The 12,056-nt window shown below is 40.4% G+C and overlaps 1 protein-coding gene across 6 annotated transcripts in view; it reads left to right on the top strand.

The window, feature by feature from the left end:
• Positions 1-582: 582 nt before the first annotated feature.
• FAM184A (family with sequence similarity 184 member A) overlaps positions 583-12,056 on the top strand; it is a 71,034-nt gene continuing 59,560 nt past the window's right edge. For all 6 annotated transcript variants that reach the window (XM_041423899.1, XM_041423898.1, XM_041423895.1 and 3 more), the window contains exon 1: positions 583-1,013. In XM_041423899.1, coding sequence (XP_041279833.1) covers positions 846-1,013 — 168 coding nt within the window. In that variant the 5' untranslated portion in view covers positions 583-845. The remainder of the gene's footprint in view (positions 1,014-12,056) is intronic.

Here is a 12,056-nt window from a genome sequence, read left to right as displayed (position 1 = left end):
GGACGGGGACTCCTCCACCTCTCTGCACAGTCCATTCCAACATTTATCACCCCTTTTCGTGAAAGAATTCCTCCTAATGTCCATCCTAAACCTCCCCTGGAGCAGCTTAAGACTCTATCCTCTCCTCCTGTCGCTAATTGCCTGGGAGAAGAGGCCAGCCCCTAACTTCCTTCAAAAGCCGAGCTACCCGTGCTCCTGCGCCAATTTCGAGTGGCTCCTTGCCCGCGCCACCTCCAGCTGCGAAAGGACGGCCCGTCCTACGCTCACAGTGGTACGACCCCGGGCCAGCTCCATCCCCCCGGACACCCCGCACCGTAGTGCCCTTCCCTGGGCATTCCCCGCCACACGCTCGGGGCTTCCCACGAGGAGAAGCCTTGGGCGCTTGGCGCACGCGGCCCGAGCCCTCCGGGGAGGGCAGCGCTGACTGAACCCCACGCCGTGCCCGAACCCCCGCGGCCAAGCTGCTGTCTGCACTCGCTCCCGCAGGAGGGCCGGCTCCTGGTTCCCGGTTCCCGGGACGGGGGCGGGAAGGGGGAGCCCCGCTCGCTGGGCGGCGCGCGCGGCCGCGGGCGGGGAGGCAGCCGCGCCGCGCCCGCGGCCCAGCCGAGCGGCCTCCCCCGCCCGGGCGCGGACGGGCGGGCGGCGCGACCAGAGGGGAGAGGAAAGGCGGCCGCCCCTCCTCGCAGCGTCCCCGAGAGCTTTGACGCCCCAGCCCGGCGGGGGCGGCGGCCGCGGCCGAAGGAAGCGCCCGGGGCGGGAGGAGTCGCCTCGGGCAGCGAATCGCGGCCGGGGCGCCGAGCTCGGTCCTCGGTGAGGCAGGCGGCGGCGGGAGCCGGGCGGTGAAGATGGCGACCCCGGGCATGGGCTGGCAGCAGCCGCAGCACAGCTACGGCGGCGGCTCCGCGCCCGGCGCGGGCAAACTCGGCTCGGGCTCGGCACAGGCGGGGCTGGGCGCCGAGCACAGCGCGGACCTGCACTTCAAAATGAGCAAGAAGATCGCCCAGCTGACAAAGGTGAGGCAGGCGCGCCGGGTCCTTCGCCGCCTCGGGTGTCTTCCTCCTCCGCTCTGTTTCCTTTCGCTCCTTGCCCTCTATGCGGGCAGCGATGGGCCTGGAGAGGGGCAGACTGTCGGGGCTGATGGCAAATCCGGGTGGGCTGCGGCCGGATTTGTACCCCGGAGGCCGAGCCTGGAGCGCCCTCGATGCCCGGAGCATCCCCCGGCCGTCGCGGGCAGGAGCGCGCCGCGGTCCCGCGGGGAGAGCTCCGGCGGTCCGGGAGCCGCGGGGCTGGAGAGCAGCTGCGCCGGGAGCTGCCGCAGTGCCGGACCCCCTTCGTGGTGTCCGAATCCCGCCCGGCACAGCCAGGTATCCCGGTGTGCCAGAGCGGATCCCTGACTGCTGGGCTGGTAGCGGTTATTTATTCTGCGGAAATTGTGGCTTCTCTTCTAGCGCTGTTATAAGCCTTTCTCCGAGTCTCTTTAAATGGGGAAATTCAAGTGATGCTTGTCTTTCGTTTGCTGAAGTGCTGTTATTTAAGGTGCCTGGTAATAGCTTAAATGCCTTAGATGGTGAGGGTGAAGTGTGAGAAAATTTCTGGTCTGCTATTGCCGATTGAACGGTTTTCATTATGTCATCCCCAGCCTGGGGAATACATTGTATCTTTGTGAGAGGCTGGAGTCGAGCTAGGAGGTGTTTTTAATGCCTATTGCTGAGGCAGGTAGGCCCAATGTTTCAGATGTGATTTAGTTAGAATAACTTAAAACAATGCTTAGGTGCTGTAATCTCTCTTGTGTGATGCTCAAGCTGTAGGCAAATGGCATTAGTGAGGAAATGAGAGGTAGATTCTCTTTATTAAAGCAGAAGAAGTAATTTTTGTCAGGAATTTAATGGCTGAAACGTTTAAAGGTAATTTTAAAGCACTGTGGGAACTGCCAGTAGTCTTAACATGTATGCTGAAATGGATGAAGGTGACATTTCGTTGGAACTAAGAGTGAAGAGAATGAAGACTGCTGGCAGGCTCACAGTGGAGACAGTTCACATTTATGTACAGTTGATGCACCATTGACCAGTTAAAAATAGTATTTATTCTGGCACACTGTGCTCCTTAATGTGTTGGGAAGCTGATAACTGAGGGGTATCTTGTCCTTGAATTCCAATTTCTTTTGATGTTAACATCAGTGGAACTCTTATTCCATAAAGAGAAAATAAGCTGAAGGATCTCCTTGGTTTTGCTCCATATGCATACAAATAATGAAGTGAAGCATTAAAGATATTACTGCAGCTTTGTGCTCCCTAAAAGGTGTAAAAAGCACCTGGAGACCCTAAATGTGTTTTAGGCTTACCTTAAGGCCTAGGCACATATGTAAAGTAATACTTTCAAAGAAGAATTTATATCTGTATGTGTGCCTTTGATATATTTCCCTTACCTTCTCTAGGAAATTACCCAGCAGTTTATAGTTTATTTCAGAAACAGCATTTCAATTCTGATGTGAAGTCATTTGTGTGTGACCCATGAGTTCTACATCACTGGGCGTGTGCCCTGTGCACTCTCACTATGCATCAGATATCTTGAGGTGGATATGAGTTAATTATGGATTTAAATGCATGGTGTTGAAATATTTTGAACTCCTGTGTTGGAAAAAGCAAATACTTTTTTTTTTTTCTTTATGAGCCACAATAAAGTTCATCTAACATTCTGTATATTGTATGCAAGTCTGTCTTGACAAAGACTTCGGCTTAATGTAAATAAAATTTGCAAGTTGTTTTCTGCTGTGTATTTCAAATAATTGTAAGCTATGTGCTCATACAAGGAGTTTACAAGTGAATTAGGCTTTTGCAGGGCTGGAGTCTTATATGTGCAAGTCCCAGTGACTTGCAGATTCTGGCAGGTTTGTATGTTGTGTTCTGTTTTCAAGTTTTAGGGAGAAAGCTTGGGAAATCAGCTGATCTTTCTCTTGAGTGAAGTTCTGGAGTGAATAATAGTGCTTTTAGATGTAAACCAAAGTGTATATAAAAATGCTTTTCTTCCACCTATTGCAAAAATAAAATTAAGACTTTTAAGATTAGGATTAACATTAAATGTATTGTATAAGATGTATTTCATTAAAGTAGAGGTGCAAATTTTGACAGTTTTGTAGCTAGAGGGCTCAGGTCCTGCATTTCGGTTGACCTACTTGACCTTTCAGGAGGGGAGGCTTAACAGAATTATAGAAACTTCTGGTTAAAGCATAATCTAAACTTTCTAATCTGCTCTAGATTCTGAAGTCTTTGATAGCTGGCTGCAGAAATTAGTCCTTGGGAAAGGACTCAACTACAGGGGAAAAATATAAACATAATAAACTTAATTTCCCTAAGTGAGACGTATATGTCAGAGAAGAATTAACTTTACTTTGCAGAAGAATCCTTCTAGGTGTTGCAAAAAAAAAAAAAAAAAAAGAGGATATTTCTGTTTAGGTCTTTTGACCAAATTCTGCAGTTCTAGCTTTGTCAAATGCTAACCAGCATATGTGCATAAAATTCCTGTTCAGTAATCTAGGAATTTATTGTTAGGAGTACCACTTCTTAATTGTGCTTCTGAAGTTGTTTAGTGTCTTATATATAAGGTACTTCTCACATGTCTTTCAACTGTTTTACCCATTTATTTAACTTTTGTTCTAACTCTTCTCTAAGAGTGTTTTGAAGATATAATAATTCCCCCTGTGGATTTAGAGCAGAAGATGCTTTACCAGGTTAAAACGAACCCACCAATATACTGGGGTGAAAGAAAATTCAAATACTCATTATCCAGGGAGTACACACTCTGGATAATTTCACTAAGTTATCCAGACAGCTTCTGCCTTCTGACAAAAGAAGTGTGACTCCATAGTTTAATTTTGCCTGTCCTTGTACAGGTTGTATTATGAGCTGTGAGTAGGAGCAGAAGAAAATGCTTTCCCCATAGAGGATGAGGGTCACTCATGAATTAAATGTAAAATTCCAAAATTAGGATTCTTCAGTTATGTTTCTGTGTTACTTAAGGGAATCTGATGTTTTAGTCAAAACAATACAGGAATGCAAAGTAAAAGGTGAAATTTGTTTAATAACCAGATTTAATCAGTAATTCAGAGTGAGGCAAAATAAGGTATGAATCCATTTCACTAAGCAAAACACTTCTTAAGTGCTTAACTGTATTTTTACTTTTGGATAGGAGAGAAAGACTTACTTGATTTAATTTTAATATGTTTAATTCACAGGGGAAGGTAAAACAAGTGGTTAGAAATGCAGGTCTAAAAAAACCAAGATGATACTTCATGTCATGTTCAAAGGCTGCAGTAGACTGTAACTGAAGCAATTTTAGGTCTTCCTCTTCAGTGTAAGCTCCTTATTTTCAGGCATTCTGGAAGATCTGTGTACCAGTTTGGGATAAAGTAGCATCTGACACAAAGATTAAAGCCAACAAGAAATAAACTGCGATTATGAGATTGCATATATGTGTTTGTACTACTGCATGCAGGAGTGCTAATGCAGTGTTGAATTATGCCTGCTGCAGATGAAAATATACATATATATTTAATTAGTTTGCATAAGACAACTGGATTATAAATGAGAAGCAAGGTGCTGCCATGCATCAATAGGAGAGAATGGCATTAGTTTTCATGATTCCCACAAGAGTTCAGGGGACTTGTTTCTCATTTTGGATTTGTTTGGGTGTTGCTTTTTTTGTTTTGTTTCTTCTTTCTTTCTTTGTGATGTAGTTTGTAGCTTGAGTGTGATTGAGAAATCCATATCTTAAGTATGTCTGTAAAGTCTCTTGTGCAGGTTTTGTGACGTCAGCATAAATCTTTGACTTGTACAGAATAGCTGCATGATTTGTGCTGGGACTATATAAAAGAAACTCTTCAGGATTGGTTTGGTTGTATGATATTTGCTGCAGAAATTTTACATTAACTGCAGCAGCTCTGATGGGAAAGAAACACCTGGTAGTGTTGATTGATGAGAAATTGTGACCTGGCAATGTGCTCTTGCAGCCCAGAAAACCACCCCAGTATCCAGGGCTGCACCAAGGGAATGTGACCAACAGGTCAAGGGAACTTATTCTCCCCCTCTACTTTACTCTCCTGAGACCCCACCTGGATGATGTGTCCAGCTCTGGGGTCCCCAGCACACAAAATACATGGACCTGCTGGAGCAAGTCCAGAGAAGGGCTCAGAAGATGATCAGAAGGCCATGGAGAGAGTCCAGAGGAGGCCACAAAGATGATCAGAGGGCTGGAGCACCTCTCCTGTGAAGACAGGCTGGGAGAGCTGGGCTTATTCAGCCTGGAGAAGAGAAGGTGTTGGCGAGACCTCAGAGCAGCCTTCCACTGAGAGTGTGATGAGGCACTAGAACAGGTTGCCTAGAGAAGCTGTGGATGACCCATCCCTGGAAATGTTCAAGGCCAGGCTGGATGGGACTTTGTTCAAAGTAGTGTTGTGGAAGGTGTCCCTGCTGTGGCAGGGCATTGGAATTGGCTGGCATTTATAGTCTTTTCCAACCCAAACTATTGTGTGATTCTGGAAGAAGAGTCTGTACGTGCCATGTAGATGATCTCTACCCTACAGCTAGCATTTTTGTCTATTTAATGAATAGAAACTATATAGAACACTAATGTTTTTCCTTGGTACATACTTAGAACTTGATGGTTCAGTTTTGGAAAGGTTCCAGAAAAATCAGTTCAAAGATGACGGTAACAAGGTTAACCAAGGCACATCATCCTTGAGTAAACAACAAACTAGAATCCAAGACTCCTGAGACCTGACTTCTGTTCTCAGTTCTTCCAACAGCTTCTTGCGTATATTTGGGAAACAAAATCTTTGATTTTTCCTGTGTTAGAGAGAAGAACTTAGCCAGTAGACATTAATGTTGTTGTTAATCCGGTCAGTTTCTAGGGGATGTAGATAGTAAATTTATTTCAAAGACTGAAGTGCAAATTTGATGATCTTTAATTCAGATGCTTATGTTTTTTGTGGTATGTACTCTTTCTGGGACGGTTAAAGATCTCCCTCAGCAATCACAGAATGCAGTTTTGTGCAAGTAAGAGCTGTAAGGTTTAACTTATATGAATTATTCTTATCAAAATGTTTCCAGTGAAACTTTTGTCAGTTTTTATTTGGAAGTATTCTGCCTCAGGAAATAAAACGACTAAACCTCTTGCAGAAGGTTCATTGTGCATAAAATTATAAGAAAACTTAAAAAAAAAGAGCCCTTAAAACCAGGAAAGGCATGAGAATCTAAAAATCCCTGTAGAACTGTTTTGATGTTAGCTGTCATCATGTTGTAGTTGATGCCATTAACAGTTTTGTAAAAACTTGGGATTTAGCTTTTTAAGCAGCCTTATGTCATCTCTCCAATGTGTGTTAACACTGGCAGTAGGCCAGTATTTGTAACAGTTCTAGGATTGCATGAAAAGAACTGAAATTTTAAGGCGGGTGTGATTGAAGTGTGTGTTTTGATGTCAGTATTTTCCATATTATTCAAACTGGTAATGTGTGAATAAATATTATGTTACTACATTAAATATAGTATCAAGGACAAAAATGTAATATTAGGTATTAAATTAATTTACATTTCTCTGGAGGTATTTAACTTTGTTTTGTGTTAATTATTCCAAAGATAGCTGAAGTAAGTCCTCTCAGAAGAGAGACTTCTCAGGTAGGAAATGAGAAACTTGCTTCAGAAATAGTGTCTAATTATCTTAAAATTTTTCTTTTTTAAATTGTGCTAGTGTAGGATCTCCATTTTCCTGGTCAGACTCTTTCCATGTCATATTCCAGCTGTGTCTGTATTCTGCAGTAATTATGATCTTAGCAAGGGATATTCACAGAGAAGTTTTCTGTACCCGATAGTATAAGGAGAAAGATGGAACTGGGTAAAAATGTCATGTCTTTAATGACATCTGATATAGTTCAGAAGAAGTAAGTAGAGCTTTCCGGCTCTCAGTTCTTCTTCAGAACTTCAATAAAATCATCAGTTCTTGTCATTGTCTGAATACTTTCTAGTTGATACACTATGAATTGCTTTAAAGCAGCTGTGGCTTATAATTCAGACCTGAAGAGGTCTTTCTTACCATCCACATTTTGTAGGACAAAAATTATGTAATTTTATGATTAGTAAGGATCATATAGCTCTCAAATGGTTTTTCCCTTCATTGTCATTGCAAACCTGTAAGGTGAGACTGCAGGGGTTCTGTGTTGACCTGATGTGGGTATATTTTAGAGCTCAGTGTTGTGATGTGTAAATTGGGTCAATGACTTTACAGTCTTTTATCACAAGACATCAAGAAGAAAGAAGGAGGACAAGAATGAAATATTTTTAATATAAAAAAGAAATATACTCAAATGAATTCCTTTGCTCTCCACCCACATAGTTTTAATGGTTGACTGGTAACTCAGAGTTCTTCTGAGGCCACTCATAACTTGATGTTCTAAAGATATTTCCTGTATGTGTGTAGTTGAAAGTGTGATGCTGAAAAACTGTCTGATCACACATTCACATATGTTACTAGTCTAAAATGCCTCTTTAATACACTTGTGGATTTATCAGCTTCTTGGAGATTATTTGGTTTGGTGTTTTTTTTCTCCTCATTTTACGAACATCCAAAAGAATAATAAATAAAAATGAAGAGATAAAGAAATAAACTGGGGGAGAGGATAAATGACATGGCAGCTGGGGATATTGTTTAGTGGTAAACTTGCAAGTTTAGTTTTAAAGTTAGACTTGATGATCTTAAGAGTCATGAGGTTGGAAAAGATCCTTAAGATTCTATATGCATCCTCTTGTTTATTATTCACTGCCAAAATTAAATTATCTAGAGTTACAAAGAGCTGGAAGACTGTGAGATGTTATTGCTCTGGTCTGTACTTCAGCTGTTAAATCCCATACATCAACACTTTAAGGATATTTAAAGAAAAAGTGGAAAGACATGGATTTTACTCTAATGTCAATGTTAACATGTCAACATTTAAAAACTAAAGAAAGAAGAACATTCAGGATGAATGTTCTGAATATAAATGAAACCTGATATTGCAACACCCATGAAGTTTAAAATCTGCCAACCTTTAGCTGCTTTTATATAGGATGATATAAACCTTATAAAAAAAATAAGATCTATTTTGAATGTATATCAATTTAGGGTTTTGTTGTTGTTACTGTTTTCAGCTAAGTACTGCTTTATGAAAGAAGGCTTTTGCAATTTTCTTTTTAGATGGAAGTGCCAGTTCAGAGTCAAGAACACAATACTGAAATGCTTTCTGTCAGATGTTGAAGTTGTAAACTGGAGAGTCTTTTATGTATATTTGAAAAAGGAAATCAGTAGTTGAACTCTGTAACTGTACAAGGCATTTATAGATTAATTATTTCATGTACTTGTAAATTAGTATGGGCACAGCACTCTGAAGTACTCAATCCTGTAAGGAGTTTTGATTTGACAGGTCTTACAAAAATGTCTCAGCAGAAGACAGTCTGGTGGGCTTTTTAATGTTTGGTTTTTTTTTGGTGTTGGTGGTGGTATTTGAAATATCATGAATGTACAAAGAATTTGTTTCAAATTGACAGACCTAGCACTTCTTTAGAAGAAGTCGGATTGCGATTTATATTAAACATTGTGGTTTTGTGCTTTCTTCAAGCACAGTAAAAGTGTATTTGGCAACAGCATTGCTTTGAATACTGTTTGTATATTACTGTATTGTCGTGCAATGTCTTGGTTACACATATTTTATTTTTTAATGTCTAGAAGTACAATTAGAGGTATGCTGCATCTAATACATGCATAGAAGTCTTATTTGTTATAAGTCATTGTTTTGGTACAGCGACTCCTAGCCCTGAGTAGTTTCTAAGCACTTAAATTATTTCAGTATCTCATTCTTTGAACTCAGGCTTTGGCTTTAATAAAAACAGTAATTTTGTCAGTGACACTACTGTTTTTCACCCTTCCAGTTCTCCACTGAAGCTTCATTCTCCTTTGACCTGTAAAAAGGAGGAGGGCATTACCTTAAAATAGTCACTAACTTTTTCTGACTGTTTGCAGGCTTGCTGCTAAATAAACCCAGCAAATCTCAACATAATATTATGAAATCAGATGTATGTCTCTTGTCTGATACATGTTTGGCAGTAGTAAGCCAGGCATCTGTGTATTCTTCTAATGACTGATGTAACCAAAGTCATTGCATTCCAAAAATAACCAGAAGAAACAAAACAGTCTAAAGCTATTCACCATCTTGTCCTACTTAATGCATATTACCTAGTTCTGTTTCCTCAGCCAGCCTCTTCTAACTGAATCTAGAAGGCTAGGAGGAGGAAGAAGAACCTTTTGCTGAGGTTGTCACTTGACTTGGATCAAAATGACAGCTTTTAAAAATAGCTAATGTTAAAAAGTTCATGAAGTCCTTCTTCAAGATGCTGCCATTAAATGAAAGCAACCTTTTAGCTGCAAGAAGTAGTATGTAGTTTTCTATATTAATTTTTATGAGATTAAAGTAATCTTTTCAGCCAGTGTACTAAAATTTAATTTTTAGAAACCTGAATTGTAATATGTTCAGAAAACAGGTGTGCTATCATCCCAAGATTTTTATTTGAACAGTGTTTTTGCTCACAATGTGACTGAAAGCAATAACTTTTAGCAAAGGGTATCTGACACTGCCTTCTCAGATCTAGTATTTTGCATTATGGATGCTGATGTGTTTGGATAGGTTGTACCAAAATGTATTGCTGTAGTCTTGTATGACTGTCTTTGTCCTTTTAAAATTTGACAAATGAAGATAATGGGAAATTATTTCTTTAATAAGGGTTGGGGAAAAGGACTTGATTTTTTTTTTTTTTTATTTAACTGCTTTGTGTAATTGTAAGTGTAGGTTTCACACTTAAAATATAGTTCATTGTAGCTGGTTGTAATAAGTAATCAATTTTGTGTTTATACATAAAAAAAGGCAAAACATCTTGAAAATCTGTGCATGTCTTTCTTCTCAATATTAACCTGTCTTGTCAACATAACTCATTTATTGAAGAAAATGCTTTGTCGTGACACAGAATGGTAGAAATTTATTTGAAATTTTGGATCCATTATTTTGTCGGTATTGTACACTAGCTTTGCATATATTGTGTAGTGTTATTGTGTTAACTTAGAGCTATTTGTCATATATGCCAGTCCTTTCCTCAACACCCCTTCTCTTTTTTTCTTTTAAAAACATATGAGCATTTGCTTTATGCTGAGGCTGTACTGGGACACAAAGCTCAATTTACATATTCTTTGAGCTGACCTGGAAGTGTTCTGTGGCCATTCATTCCTGTGATTCTTGTCTTTCTTTATTTCTGTGCTTGGTTCCACGTCCTGTGAATGGTCCACACTGTGGATTGAAAAGGTATATATGGCAATTTGGTATATTGGGTATATTCTGTCTTGCCTCCAAATATCTAATGCATGAGATCATAATTCTTATCACTTTGGGCAGACACTGCTTTAGGAGATGTGTTCTGAACAAGTAAAGAGCCTCTGTTGGTTTGCATTCTTTTCCATAGCTCTGAGTTGATACTCTAGAAGAAGCTAGATTTCAAATACCAGGTTGTCGGGGGGTGTTGTTTGTTGCAGGACTTTTTTGTTTTGTTTTGGGGGTTTTTTTTGACAAAGCTGTTTGTGTAATAGACTGTTTTTCTCTAATGGAAACTTTAAAATGTTTTGGGATGTGGGGTTTTTTTGGTGGTTTGTTTCTTTTTTTCTGTGGGGGTTTTTTGGTTTTGTTTTTTTTTTTTTTTTTCCCCTTATGCATCTATGCTCCCTGCTCCTGAGGGAAATTAAATTTCTTGCTTTCAAAAAACTGTTAGCTTGGTAAAGTTGTAGACAGAAGTAACACACCTTCTCACTCTAGAATATAAAAAAAAAATACATACTGATCATAAACTCCAGCTTCTCTATGGGCCCATATGACATTTTGATAAAGTTGGTTCCTTAATTCAAGTCCCAACTCACAAGTTATGTTCAACTCTACATTCATTACTAATCTTAAGCCTCATCTGTTCCCACATATAGAAGAGGAATTCTTTTAAGAAAAGGGAGAATTTTTAAAGCTTTAGAAAGAAATTAAGAAAATTCTCTCATCTTGGAAGCATAAAAACCCAGTTGCTTTGTCAAAGAACTGTGAATAGTCTTAAGTTTACCTACAAGAACTAATTTTATCAAAGAACACAATGTATATATACTTAGTGAAGGGTGAGGCTGTGTGTGTGTTTCTTGGGAGACTTGTGAGTCTCTCCTCTTGGGAAGAGGAGCCTTGTCAGATGCTTTGCCTGTGGGCTGTGTTGGGGCTGTGTTGAATTTTTCTCCTGACCCGCGTTGCCCCTTGGCTGCGGGGGTGGGCAGCAGCCGCAGCTCTCCCTGGTACCGAGTGTGAGGCTGCCTCCACACCTTATCCTCACCGGCACTGGTGTCAACAGCAACCAAGTTTGACTTGGTTTATGCAAACCAGCACATTTCCCTGCTGGCAAAATCTCGTTAGAGGCCCAGCTTATGTAACTACAATTTCCCAAATGTTTTATGTAGTCGGTGTGGCGAGCTATAACATTGATTCTGCTGAGCACTGTGGAGGTAAGTGCAGTTAATTATTTCTCTGAAAGCGTGTGCCATGCTGTTTTGTAGGGTCCTCCCAGAAACCTAGCAGAATAATAAAAACAAAGGACAAAGAAGTGAAAATTAAAACAGGTGCTGGTATTTTTTAGAGTTCTGTCTATTAGTAAATTAAGAAATGTTTGAGAATATTTGAATGAACAGCAGTATTTTCTTAATTTTGTCAGGATTCTGAAAGAGGGGTTTGTGTTTGATTTTCGAAAGCTGACTTACGGAATATACAACAAAAAAAAAGAATTAAATACTTGGTTTTATTCTTTTGTGAAATAACTGTATTTTTAGCTTATAAGGGTCTTAAGAAGCTGGAAATGCAGTTGTCGTGTCATAAAATTCACTAAAGATATGTCTTTTGTTTCTGGATGTTGCCCAATGTATCTTAGGTTCACAAAATAAGAGGAAATTACCTATTGACATGGTAACAACAT

The sequence above is a fragment of the Onychostruthus taczanowskii genome, unplaced genomic scaffold (genome assembly GCF_017590055.1).
Source record: "Onychostruthus taczanowskii isolate IOZ18803 unplaced genomic scaffold, ASM1759005v1 scaffold8, whole genome shotgun sequence".
Lineage (NCBI taxonomy): Eukaryota > Metazoa > Chordata > Aves > Passeriformes > Passeridae > Onychostruthus > Onychostruthus taczanowskii.
This window is presented reverse-complemented; position numbering and strand designations above follow the sequence as displayed.